This window comes from Rhodnius prolixus, unplaced genomic scaffold (assembly GCF_049639745.1).
Source record: "Rhodnius prolixus isolate KJV_2025 unplaced genomic scaffold, Rpr scaffold_6, whole genome shotgun sequence".
Classification (NCBI taxonomy): domain Eukaryota; kingdom Metazoa; phylum Arthropoda; class Insecta; order Hemiptera; family Reduviidae; genus Rhodnius; species Rhodnius prolixus.
In genome coordinates this window covers 36,421,794-36,442,564 of record NW_027411634.1, presented here as the reverse complement: position 1 = coordinate 36,442,564, position 20,771 = coordinate 36,421,794, and the positions used below count along the sequence as shown (strand labels likewise).

The 20,771-nt window shown below is 31.0% G+C and overlaps 1 protein-coding gene and 1 long non-coding RNA gene across 2 annotated transcripts; one reads left to right on the top strand and one right to left on the bottom strand.

The window, feature by feature from the left end:
• Positions 1 to 51: 51 nt before the first annotated feature.
• On the bottom strand, positions 52 to 7,940 carry LOC141460868 (proteasome subunit alpha type-2-like). Its single transcript, XM_074141294.1, has 6 exons — positions 7,803 to 7,940; positions 6,967 to 7,173; positions 4,395 to 4,552; positions 3,149 to 4,298; positions 2,215 to 2,361; positions 52 to 207 (listed from the first exon to the last, which is right to left on the bottom strand). The coding sequence occupies exons 4-6, from the start codon at positions 3,166 to 3,168 to the stop codon at positions 177 to 179; spliced, it is 198 nt and encodes a 65-aa protein (XP_073997395.1). The 5' UTR covers positions 3,169 to 4,298; positions 4,395 to 4,552; positions 6,967 to 7,173; positions 7,803 to 7,940; the 3' UTR covers positions 52 to 176.
• A 10,058-nt stretch (positions 7,941 to 17,998) lies between these two features.
• Positions 17,999 to 19,725, top strand: LOC141460873 (uncharacterized). Its single transcript, XR_012462407.1, has 2 exons — positions 17,999 to 18,120; positions 19,514 to 19,725. It is a non-coding gene; the product is annotated as an uncharacterized lncRNA (long non-coding RNA).
• The last annotated feature ends 1,046 nt before the right edge of the window (positions 19,726 to 20,771 follow it).

Here is a 20,771-nt window from a genome sequence, read left to right as displayed (position 1 = left end):
TGCTAAGTACCATTTGCTATCAGCACAAATAACAATAATAATAAAACAAACCTGCATTTCAATACATATTTTTCAAATTATTATAATTCTTCCCCACTGTGTAACATTCCAAGCAAAATGTGCACCTGAAAGACCACACTGGAGTCAAGTCGGTTCGCCATCATCCCTTCCGCAGATCAATAGTGAGACACCCAAAGGAGGAACCCTCTGAAATGATAATAATTTTCAAACTTAACGATTCACATGAAATAAGCAGACATATTTTGTAAATAGTATTTTTTTCTAGTTCCGATTGTGCCCTTTATTAGAAGCTTCTATGAGATTCTGTTAACTTCTTAAGTTAAGTACAAAAGAAACACAATCAAAAGATGAATGATGCTTAAAAGAAATAGAAAAAATTGAAATAGTTTAAGGATTTTTCCAGCATAAGCCGAAAAACCAAATCTTATAACTACAAACCATTCTAAAGTGATTTATACTTACCTAGATCTTACGAATAGTAAGTTCTTTCTAAAAATTTAATTTACATTTATTTTCAGTAGCAAAAACATTCTATACTCCAACACGGACAGGATGAGAGTTTTATAAAAGTTACCAGTAATAAAAGAAGTCCGTTAAAATCCAAAACTCTATTAAAGGTATCGGATTTCGCCCTCCATTGACAAAAATAATAATAATAATTATAACACAAATCCTACTTCAAGAAAAGTTGTCCCATTAATTCTTCCCTATTCCCGTAGCTTTCCATGCAAAATACGCAACAAATGGATCACATTCGTGTCAACTCATCGACTGAACAATGGTCAGACAACAAAGGGACCAACTCCTCTGCAATCAGAATAATTAACAAAATTAGAATTCACAAAAAATATTTTTTTTTTTCTATTATTATTATTATTATTTCCTCTCTCTGGGTCCACAAGTAGGTACCCTTCCAAAGAAGTTTCCGATGTGATTCTATCTTCTACTTTTGTTAACCGAAGACGACAGAACTCACTCAATAAGCCCAGATGAATGATATCAATAAAAACAGAAACTAAAAGGATAATATCTGATATTTTTTAAGGATTTTTTTGGCTACTGTCCAAAAATCCTTATAATTTAAAACCTAAAGAATTAATAGCCAATTGTAACAGACAATTATGTATTTATATGCATAAACCGTAACATAAAGATTTGATTTCAATTAACAACTATGGGTATGTGAGCAAAAACGAAATCCTGAACAAATGTTTATCTAGAGTTTAACTGGAGCTAAACTCAAGGCTCTTAACATAATAGTACGAATATTACATTTCAATACAAAAAAAAAAAATCTGTGCTTCTTCGTTTGAGAATAGCCGCGGTAGCCGAGCGGTTACAGGCGAGACCTGTGGAGCTAATATGTATTGTGGTACTGGGTTCGATTCCCAGTCTTAAGCCTTGGATTTTATTTAATGGGTAATAAAAGAAATTTACAGTAAAGTACGTATGCTAGTCGCCTCTGTCCACGACACCTGATTGGTTGGACGTAAAGCCCGCCTAAAAAAATAGGCAATTACCTACATCACAATTAAGAGACTATATTATCAGATGAGGCCATTCCCAAGTGAATTTATCTGCAGCTAAAAGAGATGTCACAAATCTTCGCCTAAAGGAGCATTAACCTGAGTCTAACGTTCCTCATTTCCTATTATTCCTAAATCTCTCAAAAACCCTGGATGTCTCCTATGTCACAAAATTACTTCGCAACATCATCTGATGAATACATATTGTTGGGGTATTGTAGGAGATTCTATAATAATATTATACATACAATATATATAAGAAAAAAGAGAAAATAGAATTATGCCAGTTTCAGCATTAATTGTTCTGTTTGAGTGTCATGCCTTTGAACTAGGGACTTGGTTATGTTCAAGCCTAATACTTATTACAATTATAACTTGCTTTGCGAGTTGTGAGTTTCAAGGGTATAACTGGACCCACTATGAAAGCAAACTTATAATAATCTATCTTCCTAAGGATTAATGACAGTCGCCAAAAAAAAGTATAATAATTATTAAAACTATAATATAACTATTATAAAACTATAATTATTAAAATAAATAATACTTATGACTAATTTTTATAATATTTAGATCCACTCTACAAACACATTCTAACATAAAAAAATATATATAAGCGGAATACTAAATACAATTAGCCATCAGCCAAAATAATAATAACAAAACAAACCTTCTTTCAAGAAATGTTTTTCCATTAATATAATTTGTCCCTAGTGCAAAAGCATTCCAAGCAAAATATGCACCTGATGGACCAAACTGAGTCAGTTCGCCATCTTCACATCCACAGATCAATATTAGATACCAAAAATACGTCTCTCTGTAATGAGAATAACTTTGAAAAAAATAAGAATTCATATGAAATAAGCAGACATTTTCGTTTATTAATATTTTTGCGTGGGTCTGTTGGTGCCCTTTATCAGCAACTTTTAAATGTGATTCTGTAAACTTCTGATGTTAAGTACAACAACATAAGCTCACTGAAACTTCCTGATGGCATACCATTTAGATTTTTACAGGTACGCCGAACAGCTTTTTTTATATTTGAAGACCTAAAGAATTATTTAGCAATTATAACAGAAAATTAATTCTATCCATAAGCGAAAGATCTGATTTCAATTTATAAGAATAGTTATGTGAGTAAAAACGAAAACTTGGACACTTGTTTCTCAGAAGTTCAACAAGAACCTCACTCAAGGTGCCCAATACAGAAGAATATTACTCACATTACAATAGAATAACAAATATATAAATGTTTTTCCTTTTTAGAATATGAAGGTTACATTACATTTAGAAGTCTGTATTATCAGATTAGAAAATGAGGCCATTACCTAATAACTTCAGTCAAAAAAAAAAAAAAAAATGCGTCACAATTGTTTCGGTAGGAGTATCGTCCTATTTATGCAATTTCCTAGGATTATTTCACCAATCCTTTGTTCTCCTCGAACTGCCAAAGGTATCATATCGTAAACTAACGATTCAGGCAGATCAAACATTGTGCGTAAATTGTATTGTAATAAAGTACGAGTACTTTATTAATATAATTATAAATATATTCATTACCTTTGTATAATTTAGAGGTACATATGCATAATAATAGTTGAAACCTGAGTTTAACGTGGCTCATTCCTCCTTATCCACTGACTTTTACGACGGGCCGGCCTTCCATGTCACAAAATTACTCCATGCCATTAACCGTTGAATACATCATTGTTCGGGTATTGCAGTAGATTCAATGAAAGTGTTAACAAGATTAATTAACTGACACTGAATAGAGCTAAACAAAAATCAACACGGAATGGAAATTGTGATAAAATCCACAAATCCTTTAGGAGCAACTGGATTTGTCTTAGATATGTCAAACATCCACACTCTATCCAGTAAAAATAACAATAATATTATTTTAATAAAAATAATAAACCTTTCTTCAAGGAAACTTTTACCATCATAGAATTCCTCATTGTTGCTTTCTAAGCAAAATATGCACCTGACGTATAAAATAAAGTTGGTTTGCTTTAATTCTATCCAAAAATAAAAGAAACAATCAGCAGGAATAAGTTGCTGTTACATAAAAAAATTATCTATGTTTCCAAAAATCGCCACTGGAGCGCTCTGCAAACTGGAAAAAAGCTTAACAACCTAAAACATGGTCAAAATATCAAGTATTGTACTAGGATACAAACCAGCGTAGGAGCTCTTTTTGATTACATTCAATTTTTTGTTATTGTTAATTTTACTTAAATATTTAGCATATACATACATATATGTAATAATAAAAGAACTTGTTTTCTTTAAATATAAGCTTTTTTAAATACTATTTAGAAAAATCATTGAAAATTTTAATCAATTTGAAAGCCAAAAGTGAGAAATAAAGCTGCCCACAATTTATCATTTTTTGTACTTAAAAATCCTAACATTTATCTATTTCATGGCATAATAACTTAGAAACTATTTGAAATTATAAAGTTTATAAAGAACTTAAAAGGGTATCATAAAGCACATAATTTTACTATAAATATAGTTTACAAGAAGCAGGCACAAGGTATTAAATCTTTTATTGGTTTTTACTTTTAATTTACAGGATGAAAAAGTGCGTAGTAAAAAAGATAATTCACAAAATAAATAATTAGTGATCCGAACTTTTAACAGTTGAAAAGATATGGCTTTTGTTTCACATTTTTCAATGGAATGCAGCACTTAGGGAAATTAGTGTAGTATTTCCCTCCTCACTCACTTTCAGGTTCAGATTTGAAAATCCTTTCGCAAAAAGGAAGTTAATAATTAAAATCCTAACTAATTTAACACATATATACATAATCAAACTGTGGAATGCTTCTTTTACCCTTCTTTTACCTTCAAGCATCACATTACGAGTTGTTATAGCTTTTACAAGAGAGACTTCAAGTACCTATGCAAGAACAATTATGTTTTCCAACAAAATAACAACTGAAGCCAGAGATGTTCAATTAAACTGTTTCAAAATTTGTATGTCTCTCCCTTTCTTCTAGTTTCTGTAAATTAAATGCTGAGGAGAATCAATTAACTTTATTATGTAGTAGAATCAGATTAAAAAGTATTTCTAAAAATAATTAGGCTTTTCTTAGTTTTCAAAACGTTATGCGAAATTTCATTTTATTCAGAACAAGTTGAAAGGCATTACCCATTTACACTTTAGCTGCAGCTAATGAACTTACCAATTTTTTGTAAGGTAAAGTTTGAAAACCTACTTTTGGGAAAGAATTTGCTAGAACTTATTGCCATATTTTACTTAAAAAGAACCAAGATTGTTTTTATATATTCTGTAAAAATATTTCCTATTTTTCAAGAAATATTGAACAGTTTTCATCTTTTCTATCTCTTTTCACTATCCTTTTACCTTAAGAATGTGGTTAAAAATCATTAAGGTAGTGCTTTTTTTTTTTATTGATCCAATCCTCAGTTAGAGAAGAAAGGCGGATATGGGATCTCTCCATAGTATACTGTAAGGATTTCCAAATAATTCCAAACAATCTCTGGATGCAAGATATCGAACTTGGGCTAGAAATTCCTCTTAATATACAAAGTTTAGGATAATCTACAACTTAGAGTAGGAATTTTTCCTAAGACAAGTATTGGTAAGTCAAGAGTAATGAGTCAAAATGTGATATACTGTTTAAATGGAATAGAATAGTTGTAAAAAGTAACGAATTACGTACTGTATATAATCAAAAAATGTTGGGGGCTGTCTCGTTCTATTCGATTGCACTTCATATGATGTTAAAAAGAAATATCTACATAGTTATCCACTTAGTCAAGTTATATTTATCTTTTGTAAATTAAGTCTTGTAAAATTAAATAATTAATTAATTTCAAAAATAAGGGTTGAAACTACTGCAGTTTTCCTTGAATGTACAATATCTGATATGAGAATAGAGCGTTGCATTATAGTCAGAATAGTATATTATCAGTCTAGGACATCAGATAAAGCCAAACACCAGAAACTGCAGCCAAAACGTACATCTCAATTTTCTAGATTTGGTACAAGAATTTAACAAATTTTTTCAACATCCCAGGATTTTTCTAGCAGTCCTTTATGCGAACTTCTCTGGTCTTGAAGTGTAAAAGATCTCGTACACAAACTAACGATTATAGCACAACTAAACATGGTATGAAAAGCTTATAGCTTCTCCTTTCACAGTGGCTCTGAAATAATAATTGAGACGGTTGTGTCCTAGACAAAAAAAGAATGGCTAGATGAATTTGACTAGGGTTAAAATACTAAAGGCGGATTGGGCTTTTACATCAACTCTATAGACACGCCTATCCTACAAACAAAAACAAAACACAAAAATAAAGAATAAAAAGTAGTGGAATACTTCCCACTAGCACAAATAATAATAATAAACAACTTCTTTCAAGATTTTTTCCCAATTAATATAATTTTTCTTCATTGCTGAACACTACAAGCAAAATATGCACCTCATGGACCAACATCCCATCTGCAATAGTGAGATCACCAAAAGAATGTACTGAGAATAATTCTGAAAATTAAGGATTCACATGGATATAAATTTTTTTTAACTGTTACTTTTTCTTTGGTATGTTGATGCCCTTTAAAGGAGCTTCTGAATGTGATTCTATTAACTTTAGCATAATTCTCTCTAAAGTTCTTGATGAACTTAAAGGATAGGAATTCTCCGACAAAACTCTGAAGTGGTCTATCTATTAGAAAACAATTAGAGATAAAAGTATTATCCTTCAGGGTTCCTAAGATCCAGTTATCTGACATCTTTTATATTCCATTTACATAAACTGTCCCTTGTATGAATTAGAAAAGGGTATAATAAAATTTACTTTAGATTTGTGCTCTATTGGTGCGAGAGCCAAACCAAATAATATTACGTTTAATATTTCTAAAACCAAAACCATGATTGTTGTTATGTGCCAGATACGAGTATGTCAACAACATAGATTATAGTTAGATTATTATTCCATTTTGAAAATTACTGCAGAACCTTATTCCATGCGTAATATCCACAAAATGCATAGATACCAAAATCACAATCTACCGAAAAATAATCATGTAAGTGACCTTTCTTACTAAATTTTAAAAACGTTGAATCAACTAAAATACGATAAAAACATTCTGCCTATTTCACTAAGGAAACAGTTGGTCTCAAGATTAATGTTTCCTCATCCTGCTATACATTTAATTGGTACATAGAGTGCAGAGTGGAATTTAAAATTCTCTTATATCTCAGTTTTATATTGAATGTAAGAAGGAAAGAACATATTACTCCTCACTAATTGACCACTAATGTTAATGATCTCTAATTTTAAACTTACAAAATTTTAAATACGTGCACTATTAAAATATATTAAAAACATTATGTATTTCATTAAGAAAACAACCGGTCATTATCAAACAACCTCAATATTTCCATACCTTGATTATTATTCGTTGGTGTATAATTATTTTAATGTAGAGCTGATTTTAAAGTTGCAAAAGTTTCTTAATTTTTATGTCCCTTCTAATTTCAATGCGATGAACATATTATCCCTCACTTCATATTTCTTGATTCTCTAAGTGTAAGGTACAGAAGCAAGTATTTGCATGGTAACTTCTCTTGTAATGTTTTTCAAGAGAAAACACCTGCAATATTCATTCCATATGACCATTAGTAAGGCCTTAATAGACTTTAGAAAAACCAGGGCAGTTAATAGTTAATTCTATACTTCTCAAAACAATCAGTAGCTAAAATTCATTTCTAATTCACCTTTTTTTAATCAGGAGTTCTTTATTACTCATAATAATCTTGATCAGTTTCACCCCACAATCAGCTTTGATTTCGAACCGTACAATTTGTATCAACTAAATGTTACTTTTACTCGTTGGAAACAAATGCAATCAATATAATAATGAAAAAGCGAAGGTGACGAAGCCCTTCCATTTACTGATCAATTAATTTTGTGACGTACGATTCTCAGCAGTTAAACTTTATAGAATAATAAAGGAATGTAAGTATTGAAATATTTTCTAACTACATACGCTGTATGAAAATACTATTGCATAAAAAAAGCCACCATTAACATTATTTAAGGCTTGCACATACATCCATAAATGAATTTATATTGCTATGCCATTTTTCTTGCTCGTTTTAACCAATTAACGACAATCAGCACGCATAACTTTCAAATTATCGATAGATTTCAATTAAAATTACAAAATTAAAAATTACATAGACTGGCGAAATTATTAAAAAATAAAAAAATATATCTTACCAATATAAACCATTCCAATAACCTTCCTTCCATCAACACTTGCTAATATTTACATCACCAATATTCATTAGTTTTACATATTATTCAACTATGGTGAATGTTCAAGATTGTCTTTATTGTTCCAAATCTATTGCGGATAACGAGAAATCAAGTGATAATGTTTATACTTGTGATGGGTGTAATGGTTTTGTTCATTCTTCATGTGCTGGGTTGTCTACTTCTGAAGCTAAGTGTATGGCTTTAAAGAGAAGAACACTAAAATTCCTTTGCAATGATTGCAATATAGGATTAAAAGATCTACCTTCTCTAAAAAATCTAATAATGGAGTTAAAAAGAGACATTGCAAATTTAAAACAACAAAGTAACACCTGTAACTGCCAGTATGCGAATGATATCTTTATGCAAGATAAACTTGTAAGAGAATTTGAGGACCGTGACGAAAGAAAAAGTAATCTAATTATTTTTAACCTGCCTGAGGAGGATAGAGAAGATAATGAGGAAAAGAAAAGCAACGACAAGAATCAAGTTGAAATGCTAGTTAGATCTGCTGGGGTAAGTGAGTCTACTGTGCTAACTACTTTTAGGCTAGGTAAACCATCTGAAAATAAAATTAGACCACTTAAAGTAATATTTGAAAATAAAACGGCAGCCTATAAAATATTCAGGCAAAGGCGGTTGGTTACTAATGTACCACAACTAAGTGACGTGCGTGTTAAAAAAGATTCAACGCCAATGGAAAGAGAGCTCTTGCGTCAATTACGGATCAAGTTGGAAGAAAGAATTACAGCAGGAGAAACTGACTTAACTATTAAATATGTTAGAGGGCATCCACAAATTGTAAGTAAAAAAAACTTTTAAATACCCAGTTACAAATCTACTACCAAAATGCAAATAGAATAAGAACGAAATTATGTAAACTAAAACAGTTTGCCAACTCCTGTATATACGATATAATTTTATTGACTGAAACTAACTTAAATACCGATATAAATACTTCTGAACTTGGATTGGATAGATATAACGTTTATAGGATGGACAGAACATGTGATACTAGCTGTAAAAAATCTGGTGGTGGTGTCTTAATTGCTGTTAGGAAGAACATACAATCGTTTGAGTTAAAGCTATGTTCGAACACTATAGAGCAAAAATTTGTATCACTTAAGTTTGAGTCAGAATGCATACTGATTGGTGTAGTCTACATTCCTCCTGCCTCACCTCTGCAAGATTATCAACAACATTGCATGACGATCGAACATATACTTCAGTCAACTAATTTCAACAAAGCGTTCATTGTAGGTGACTACAATATTCCTTCTGTTAATTGGTTAAATGTAACTGATAACACCTGTGAATCTCTGCCTCCAGCGGGACAACTTGTCGTGGATACTTATGTTTACGCTCAAATGCATCAAATAAATGGCATAACAAACTGTCTAGGTGAATTCCTTGATTTAGTGTTCTCTACTGATAAAAACATAGCAGTTAATTTGGCTCATGACAGCATCTTTAAAAAGGAAGGGTATCACCCGCCACTTCAGTTTAGCTTTAATCTAGGCTGTGAGAAAAATGTGTTTAAAGAACCTTATCTAGTCTTTGATTATAGAAATTGCGACTTCAAGACAATTTCGAGTTATCTAGTCAACTACGACTGGGATTACGTGCTAGGTACAGCTGATGTAAATACTGCCTTTGATTTGTTTGGACGAGTTGTGACGGAATTAATCTCTGAATTTACTCCGCGCAAGAAAATTTTCGAGTCAGACTACCCGAATTGGTTTTCAAAGGAGTTAATAACGTCAACTAAGAAAAAGAAAGCAGCACATCAACAATATAGAATCTCTCTACTTCGTAAGGACTATGAGCACTTCTCTAAGGTACGTGCGCAATGTAAAAAATTAACTAAACGGGATTATGCATTCTATATACATGATGTAGAATCAGCAATAAATGAAAGTTGTGATATAAAGGATTTCTGGAACTATATCAACAGGCAAAAAAACAATAATGCCATTCCAGATGCTGCCCACTTCAATAACACTTATTCTTCGAGTAACCAAGATACGGTAAACCTGTTTGCTGAGTATTTCTCAAGTGTATATAATAAGTCTGTTCTAGATACCGCAACCAATAAAGATGTGATATCTTTGAATTCAGTGAACATCTCAATGATAGAATTCAGCACCGAAGATGTACTAAGACAACTGTCTAATGTCAACATCAGGAAAGGTACAGGACCTGATGGAATACCATCTGCAGTATTAAAAAATTGTCAACTTGCTCTGGCTCCGATTCTGGCCTCATTATTTACCAAATCCGTAAAACATGGGATTTATCCGGACATGCTAAAAACAAGTTTTGTAGTTCCGATTTACAAATCTGGAGATAAGAGGGATGTTACAAATTATAGACCAATTTGCATTCAATCAGCAATTGCGAAAATATTTGAAAAGTCTGTAATTGACATTCTTCGACCTTTACTCGACAACCTCATCCTCAGTGAACAGCATGGCTTCCATTCTGGTAGATCGACGCTCACTAATTTGTTACTATTTGAGGACTATCTGCGGAGAGCCTTAGTTACTGCCAAGCAGGTCGATGCTGTATATCTCGATTTCGCCAAAGCTTTTGATCGTGTCAATCATTCCAAACTAATTCATAAACTATCCCATTGTGGAATTCATGGATCACTACTTGACTGGTTTTACTCCTACCTCACCGCAAGACATCAATCTGTTAAATACAAATCACTAATGTCAGAAGAATTTCTTGTATCATCTGGTGTACCTCAAGGTTCTATTCTTGGCCCTTTTTTATTCAAAATTTTTATCAATGATATATCTACATGTCTCAATTCAGTAAACTTTCTGCTTTTTGCTGACGATTTAAAGATTTATACTGCCATTAACTCTGCGGATGACTTTCTCCTCCTCCAAAACTCTCTTCATAGACTGAGTGTTTGGTGCGATGAAAATGATATGAGCCTAAACATCTCTAAATGTAAGGTAGTATCCTATCATCGTAGTCGGACGTGTACAAACTTCGATTATTCTCTTCATGCTGCAACTCTAAGTAGATCTAATGTAGTGAAGGACCTTGGTGTTACGTTCTGTGCTAACCTTTCATTCAACCTCCACATGAACTCCATAGTCACAAAGGCAAATAAAATGCTTGGCTTTATATCTAGATCTACTCGAAACTTTAAAGATGTCAGAACCATAATTATCCTTTACAAAGTAATGGTGCGACCTATTCTTGAGTACTGCTCTGCTTTATGGTCTCCTTATCAGAAAACTTACGTCAACAAACTTGAATCACTTCAAAGAAGATTCCTAAGATTGCTCTGGTATCGAGAGACAAAAGTCATGACGGAGGTACCGTACGATGACGTAATGGAATTTACTGGTTTGAGTACTTTACAGTTTCGTAGACAAGCCACAGACTTAAATTTTATTTTCAAAATTCTAAATAATAATATAAACTGCCCTGAACTTTTATCATTGTTAAATTTTCACGTGCCAACAAACGGTACTAGACAAAAACAAGTGTTTTCTAAAGTGTGCCATGGTACCAATTATCGTAAGTTCAGTTATTTTCCAAGAGTTGCGGATCAAGTTAATCATCTACCCGCTGATTTTGATATATTTAACACCAACATGATCGAGTTGAAACATTTGTTAAATGGCTGATTTTGCGGTGATTGGTACTAGGGAAAACTTACCGGTTATTTGTGATATAAAGATTTATTAATTGAGTAAAGTTTCTATTTTTAAAGTATATTTTATAGTACATATTTTGAAGTATTTTGTTTATCTATTAAGTAAATTATGTGTATATATTATTTCTATTTTATCTTTATTTCTATTCTACGATATATATATGTATAAATGTATGATGTATGTATATTCTATAATTATTACATATTGAGTTATTATTAAATGTTATTTTAAATTATATTTCTTTGTAACTGGGTGATTGCCCGTCTTGTAAATAAATAAATAAAATAAATAAATAAATATGACCTGTTGTTAAATCCACCTGACCAAAAGTAAGTTCTTTGTAAAAAATTTAGTATATATTTATTTTCAGTTGCAAAAGCGTTCTAACTAAAAGGAAGTTTGTTGAAATCCATAAATCCATTAGGCGCAGCAGATTTCGATCTTATAGCTACTCCATCTACAACTCCATCGAACTAACGAAAACAAAAAGATAAAAAAGTGGATTACAAATAAATAAATAATAAATAAAAAAGTGGAATGCCATTGACAAAAATAGATATAATAAAAATATTATTACTATTATTATAAAACCGACATTATTTCAGTTTTCCCAATTAATAATAATTATAAGCTTAATAAGCACAGATGGATTACATTGGACTAGCGATTGTTTGCCATCATTCCATGCACTGATCAATAACGAAACACAAAAAGGAAAAACTCCTCAGAAAATAGAATGATTAAGAAAGTAAGGATTCATAAACAATAAGTGTCTTTTTATAAATTATTGCTGTTTCATATGCCCATTGATGGCCTTCATCTGGATTTTTGAAGGTGATTCCGATATCTTCTAATGAACCGCAGTCAACTGGAACCTACTCGAAACGTTCTGATCATACAATAGAACCAAAAACTATCAACAAAATAATTGATTTTTTAACTACTTTTCCTGCGACGGCAAAAATACTATCATAATAAAATACCTAAAGAATTAGTAAACAATTGTAAGAGATTTATTTATAAGCATAAATTTCTAGAATAAAACATAAAATTAATGCTTCTCATTTCGAGAAAACTGATTTAGATTTCTGTAGGAAGAATATATTATCAGATTAGAAGAAGAGGTCGTTACCAAGCAACAGCATCCAAAACAGTCGTCACAAATCTTCTAGGACCGTAGGAGAATCCTCCCAATTTTGTAACATATTATAATTTTCCAAACAGTTCTCAGTCAATGAAGTGGCGCAAGTCTCACTTCGTAATCTAAACAATTTCTCTTATATTATTTCAATTTCTATTAAAGTCATTAGAACTTTGTGTTGCACGATTCTCATTAGTTAAGCTTTAATGATTAATTTTTTTTACAAAGTACCCGGATAAAATATATCCTTCTATAGCAATGGGCCATTCTATGAACTTTTTGATGACTAGGTACCCTCTCTCTACAAATTTGTTTATTGTTTATTGCTCTGCTATATTTCTTGTTTGTATTTTGCGTTCTCACTTATTGGAATTAATTGAATGTCGCAAAAGTATTAATTGACTTCTTTTTTTCTTTTTTCTAAGAGACAAGTGGCAACCCTTATAAATAATTAAAATTCAAAAGCTTTTCAATCAATTTAAATTGGTAAACTTTATCAAATCCTTCGTTCTGTATACAATAGCTGTATGTACAGCATCATCCATCATCATCATGGCTTGCAATATCTGTAACATAGAATAAGTTAATGAAACTGACGACACATTTTATTTTACTTTAATAGTAATTAATACTCATACGAAATAATCACTATCGAATTGGTCTGATTTATTTAAACTTCACGAAATTACCCGATGAAAATACTATGAAATCTAATAAGAAAATAACTGATTTTGGATAAAGATTTTTCCGGCAACGGCAAATATACTCTCATAATTAAATACCTAACGAAAAAATAAACAATTGTAATTGGAAAATTACTTATAAGCATAAATTCTAATGTAAAAGTCTCATTTCCATTAAAAAGAATGGTTTGCAAGTAGCAACGAAAACCTGAACGCATATTTAACTGCAGTTGAATAAGAACCACACTAAAGGCACTCCACCAAGAAGAATAATACTCACATTTCAACAGAATAAAAAATATCTTTTAACAAAATTGATTTCTATTTATTTTCAGTGTCAAAACCTCTATTCACAGACACGGTCTAAAGCTCAAAAAGAGTAAGAATATTTAGCACTACAATAAAATATTAAATGCAGATTAGGCTTTTACATCAACTCCATAAACACGTCTATGTAACCAACAAAACAAAACAAAAAAAAATAACGAATATGTGTGGAATGCTGCATACCATTTGCCTTTTGCACAAATAATATGTTTTTCAATTAATATAATTCTTCCCCAGTGCTGTAGCATTCCATGCAAAATATGTAACAGATGGACCACACTGGAGAAAAGTTGTTTCGCTATCATCCTATCCGCAGATCAATAGTGAGACCAATAGTAAGAATAATAGATAAATAATCTGAAATAAAAATAATTCAGAAAAGTAAAGAAACACATAAAATAAGCAGAGATTTTTTTCCCCCCCAGGTCCGTTCGTGTCCTTTATTAAGAGCTTGTGAAAGTGATTCTGTTATCTTCTGATGTTATCTACAACAGAAACACACACAAAAGTTCTTCATGAATGATACTAACGGAAACAAAATTGTTATAGTTTAAGGATTTATCCAGCTATGGTCGAAAAATTTATAATTTAAGTCCTAAAGAATTATTAAACAATTGTAATACTGAATTATTTTTATCAATTCTGTGCATTCTATTATCTACATCAGATGGGTTATTCACAATACTTGGTAAATATGTTTCAAATTTGAAGAAAGTGAATTAATTGACATTTAAGTGTTCATTCAGGGTTTTTTTTTTTGGCCTTCAGTGCGTGCAGATTAGCCAACATACAGGGGTTACTCAGGAATATGTTTTATCACATCATTTATAATCAATTTACATAAACTCCTGTTTGAATTAGAAGAAGAGTAAAAAAAAAATTATTTTGGATTTGTACTCATTTGGTGGGTAAGCCAACGGAAATACCATTACGTTCAATATTTACATTCAGAAAAATTACTGCAGATCAGATCCTCGTTCCATACATAAAATCCTCAAAACGTTTGAGCTTCACAATCACTACTCATTCCGGTATAACCATGTTAATGGCCTTCCTATCAAAATTTCAAAAACATTGCACCAACTAAAATATATAAAATTATCTGCCTATTAAACTGAGAAAACAGTTGCTCGCAACATTAATATTTCCTTACCTGTTATACTGTTCGTGGATGCATAATGATTTAATTTCTGAGCTGAATATAAAATTGCAAAGATCTCTTAATTCCTGCATCCATTTTATTTTGAATTATAAAAGAGGTGAACATGTTACCCCTCACGTCATCTTTCTTGGTTGGCTGTGTGTGAAGTATAGAGGCAAGTATTTCAATGATAACTTCTAGTAATGCCAATCTGCAATAAATATTTGCAATATTTACTTAATATGTTCAGTAGTAGAGCCCCATTAGATTTTAGAACCACCAGAAAAGAGAATAATCATGAAAACATTTTGAAAATGAAACACTTCAAATAACTGATCAATGAATTTTTTTATTTACGATTCTCATCAGTTAAACTTTATAGAACATTAAGTAATGAAATATTTTTAACTGCATACGCTAACTGAATACACTCTTGCATAAAAAATAGCCACCTTTAGTATTAGTTGAAATTGGCGTTTCCTTCTTTAAATTAATTTAACTGATTAATTTACGCTATTTTATCAACCAATTCTTATTGCATAAGCTTCAAGAATATTAAAAAAACGTTGCATCTGCTAAAATAAATCAAACACTATTTTAGTTGCTCTTTTTAACCAATGAACTATATCTGCCAAATTATTCTTAGATCTCTATTAAAATTACAAAATTAAAAATTGCATAGTCTTGCACAATAATTAAACAAAAACAAAAAATTCTTACGACTAAAAATCGTCCAATATGATCTGTTGTTACAAATAGTAAATTCTTCGTAAAATTTAATTTTTTTAAATTTTCACTGGAAAAGCATTCTACTCACAAATCCGGAAACGAAGAACGTTTAAAAGAATTACCACTGAAAGGAAGATTGTTTTAAGCAAAAACCCAATGAGAATAGCGCATTTCGCACGACATTGCCAGAAATAATAAAAATAAAACCTACCTTATTTTAAGAAACGTTTTCCCATTAGTTCTTCTCTATTGCTATAGTTTTTCAGCAAAGTGTGCAACAAATGGATCCCTCTCTTATAAAGTAGGTTTGAATCAACTAATCTATTAATCAATAGTGAAAGAAGAACTCATCTGAAATCAGAATAATTAAGAAAGTAAGGATTCACAAATAATAAGTGACTCTTTTCTTTAATTATTACACATTTATACGTCCTTTGGTGGCCTTCATCAGGACTTTTTGACGGTGTTTCCGTAATCTTCTAATGTTAACCAATGTTCTCCATAGGCAATGGCGCAAGCCTCTTTTTGAAATCTAAACACTATTGCAAAATCAATCAATCAAGCTATATAAAGGTAACGGCTCCTGCCTAAATGGTTTTTTTGAAAAAAAATTCCACCAAGAGTGGCTGCTTTTTTTTCTTTGGAGACGCCATTTAATGGATCAATTTCTTCCCAATTGTTTTTATTTGTTTATGTACCATTCAATTATTAATAAAATAATTTGGTTTTTACTTATCAGAGATTTGTGGTTACGTATCTTCTTAATGGTGACGACACTCTTTAATTTACTATTTAATGAATTATGTGATGAACGATTCTTATTGCATAAGCTTCAAGAATATTAAAAAAACGTTGCATCTGCTAAAATAAATCAAAAACATTCTTACATTACAGAAACTGAATTTCTATTCTCACTATAGGTACATCACTTTATTTCATTGCTGTCTATTGTTTCTAATCCTTTCGAAAATATAGTGAGCTATAAGATAAAACAATATTTCGAAACCAATAATAGCTGGATCTCCAAAAGTTTTGCAAACTTGTTTTGTCACTTTGGTTTTCGAATAAATTTATAAAAAATACGAGTTAAATTTAAACTAATATCAGTTGTTACTTACTTGATAAAACATACTTTCTTTAAGATAGATACTTGAAATTTCTCTTATACATGCCATCAGAACCTAACAATTTTAATCATAATGTAATTATTCTAAAGGAAAGGTTCAGAATAAAGTATTTTCAGGTTGATTTTCTTCACTACTATTTCCCAGTTACCTAAAGTGTGCTGAATTCCCTTGAAAACTATGAAACAATAACCATATCTTTTCTGTTGTTAAAAGTTGGGATCATTAATTATTTAGATAGTGCATTACCTTTTATACTGCGCACATTTATATTTTCAAAATTAAAATTAAAAACAAAGAAAGTAAAGAATAACCTTGAGTCTAAAAGTTGGTAAATTGCAGTTTTACTAAACTCTGAGCTTTATGATACACTCTCAAATTCTTTCTAAATGTTATTATATCCTAGTAGTTTTTAAGAGAATTATTGCCTGAAACAGAAACATGTTATTTCTTTTCTAAGGAACAGATAAAAACATAAACAAAAAACTGTACTCATTCTAACCTTTAGCCTAGAAATAGATAAAAATTAATTTTTTTCTCACTAAACAGCATTTTAAAAAAACTAGAGTTAAAGAGCTATAAATTTGTTTAATAGATATTAAATGAATAAAAAAAATTGTCAAAAACAAAATATTTTATTGTTAAGTATTTAAAAAAAAATGATAAAAATGAAAAAAAGGAATATAAACATATTAGAGCTCCTTCGCTGGTTTGTATCCTAATACAAAACTTGAAATTTTTTCATTATTTAAGCTGGTTGGATTCAAAAAAGAATTTTTTCAGTTAGCAGAGCGCCCTGGTGGCGATTTATGTAAACCTTAAACAATAACCTTCTTTGTTAATAGATAATATTCTGTTATTATATTAAACAAAACCATTTAATTTGAAGTTTAAATTTATTGTTATTTTCGGTTTTAATAGGGAAATAGGAAACATACTTTATTTTAGTTTAATACGTCAGGCGGATATTTTGGTCGAAAAGCTGCGACAATAAAAAATTCGTTAGAACTTTGAAGGATGGTATTTAAATATTACTTTATTATGAATAGTGAATGATAATTATTATTATTTTTCTTTTCGCTAGATAGATGAGTGCATATCAGAGACAAATCCATTTTCTCCTAAAAGATTCGTGGATTTTAACACAATCTCTTCAGAGTTCTTTTTTTAGACCACTTCGGTGTCTGTTAATTATTGTTATTAATTAATCTTATTGAATCTCCTGAAGTACCCGATCAGTGGTGTATTCAACAGTTAATCTAACAAAGTATCAGGGAAGATCCTAGCTGTAATGTGAATGAACTCGCCAACGAAGAAGCTCGCACGAATTCCACAAGCCTGGTTGCTGAAGACAGAAATCCTGCTGCGCCGACACAACACATCTCCTGGCTGACAAACGGACCAGCCAGGGTCTGATGATAGAGAAGTCTTATTATTTTCTGGCTCACTAGTGAATGGTATGCCTTTATTATATTCATCTTCATCTGATTATTTCAACTGAAGCAGCAATTCAACATAAGTAAAAGATCTTCACTGATAAGCATGTCTCATTTAAAGGTTGTGAGTAATTTATTATTATCCTTTCATCTTTCCTAAACCCAATTGTTTATCTTCTCTCCCTATTATTATTTCACTCCGTTTCGAGTGGAATACTCCGTCCACGTTGTTGCTTAAACTAAACTGGTAAGCTATTTTTTTATATACTTTTGTCCAGCCCCGGACCTTGTTGTCTTTTATTTGTTACTCATTCTAAATAGCTGCTTGAGTGTAATCCACCACGGATTTTCGTTCAGAGGTAACCATTCGTTGGTTATTTGCAGATCAACCTGAACTTCTAATTTATTGTACACCCTTAACAAGAGTAAGTACGTAAAAGTTGTACACTTCTCTTTCTTTAGGAGCTACTGTATTAACCAGTGGAATTTTATTAACCTTTTACCCTATTTAGTGGTTGAAACAATAACCCATTTTCATATTAATTGCTCTATTTTCAAGAACAAGAGACAACGTGCTGAACTGAGCAAGCGCAAAGTATTGAAACTTCCTCTATAGAACATAGTTGCTCATCTTCAGGTATACTTCAATTCACTCTAGGTAATTGGGTAATTGTCTCTGTGGCGGCTTCCAGCAGAGTTAGCCTTACATTAATTGTCTGCCATTTATTCTATTAATTTGTCGTTTACTAACCCTGACCACTTGTGACTCAATTCATATCTTCTGTAACTTTAACACTCAGCCTGTGGAACTCGTGCGAGCTTCTTTGTTGACCAATTCATTCACATTACAGCTAGGATCTTCCCTGATGCTCCAATGCGGACTCAGTTAGAAAAAACACAAGTATTGAAATTGACCTGCTCTGTTTCCGTGGCCTATAATCAAGAATTTAAAAAATGTTTGATTGGTTTGTAGACATTTGACTCATACCTCTCCCCACCTAACTTCATCTAGCACAAGTTGCTTATTTGTAACTCGGACAGTTGACATTTCTACTAATGGGTTTTTAAACTCTGGTATAACAGATTCTACTGTTTTGTCAAATACGCAACATGAAGAGTTGCTTTTTTTCCTTCTGATCATCTACACCACATACTAGCCAATCTAAAATGTATTATATATGCTTCTCTTTGAAATACTATGTTAGATACCCAAAACTAGTTTTTATCATGTGATACGTACACATGGATTAGAAATACATGGTTGGAAACGAAAATTAAGGAACTTCCAATAAAATATATATATATATATATATATATATCTTACCAATATAAATCATTCTAATAAGACCTGTTGTTAAATCCACCATACCAAAAGTAAGTGCTTCGTAAAAATTTAGTTTATATTTATTTTCAGTTGCAAAAACATTTTAACTAAAAGGAAGTTTGTTGAAATCCATAGATCCATTAAGTGCAGCGGATATCGATCTTATAGCTGCTCCATCTACTCGTCCATCGAACTAACAAAAACAAAAAGAAAAAAAAGTGGATTGCAAATACATAAAAAAGTGGAATGTTATTGACAAAAATAATTATAATAATAAAAATATTATTACTAATATTATAAAACCGACCTTATTTCAGTTTTCCCAATTAATAATAAGCTTAATAAGCAACAGATGGATTACATTGGACTAGCGATTGTTTGCCATCATTCCAGCACTGATCAATAACGAAACACAAAAAGGAAGAACTACTCTGAAATCAGAGTAATTAAGAAAGAAAAGCTTCACAAAAAATCGGTGATTTTTTTTTAATATTGTTCTTTTCTTAAGTGCATTGTTGGCCTTCATCAGGATTTTAGAAGGTGATTCCGATATCGTCTAATGAACCGCAGACAACTGGAACCTACTCGAAATGTTCTGATCATGCAATAGAACCAGAAACTAACAACAAATATAATTGATTTTTCAACTATTTTTCCTGCGACAGCAAAAATATTATCATAATAAAATACCTAAAGAATTAGTAAACAATTGTAAGAGATTTATTTATAAACATAAATTTCTAGAATAAAAAATAAAATTAATGCTTCTCATTTCGAGAAAACTGATTTAGATTTCAGTAGGAAGAATATATTATCAGATTAGAAGAAGAGGTCGTTACCAAGCAACAGGATCCAAAACAGTCGTCACAAATCTTCTAGGACCGTAATAGAATCCTCCCAATTTTGTAACATCTTAGAATTTTCCAAAAAGTTCTCAGTCAATGAAGTGGTGCATACAATAGCTGTGTGTACAGGGTCATCCATCATGGCTTGCAATATCTGTAACGTAGAGTAAGTTAATAAAACTGACGACACATTTTCTTTTACTTTTAATAGTAATTAATACTCATACGAAATTATCACTATCGAATTGACCTGATTTATTTAAACCTCACGAAATTACCCGATGAATCATACAATGAAATCTGATAAGAAAATAACTGATTTTTGGTTAAAGATTTTTCCTGCGACAGCAAAAATATTATCATAATAAAATACCTAAAGAATTAGTAAACAATTGTAAGAGATTTATTTATAAACATAAATTTCTAGAATAAAAAATAAAATTAATGCTTCTCATTTCAAGAAAACTGATTTAGATTTCAGTAGGAAGAATATAATATCAGAT

What these genes read in the sequence shown, in the direction of transcription:
- LOC141460868 (XM_074141294.1), bottom strand. Translation starts at nt 3,168, where the DNA reads ATGAGCCACGTTAAACTCAG. An exon ending in ATGAGCCACGTTAAACTCAG is followed by an intron (nt 2,362 to 3,148) that starts GTTTCAACTATT and finishes TTCTCATTACAG; the next exon opens with AGAGACGTATTTTTGGTATC. An exon ending in AAAACATTTCTTGAAAGAAG is followed by an intron (nt 208 to 2,214) that starts GTTTGTTTTGTT and finishes TTATCATTTCAG; the next exon opens with AGGGTTCCTCCTTTGGGTGT.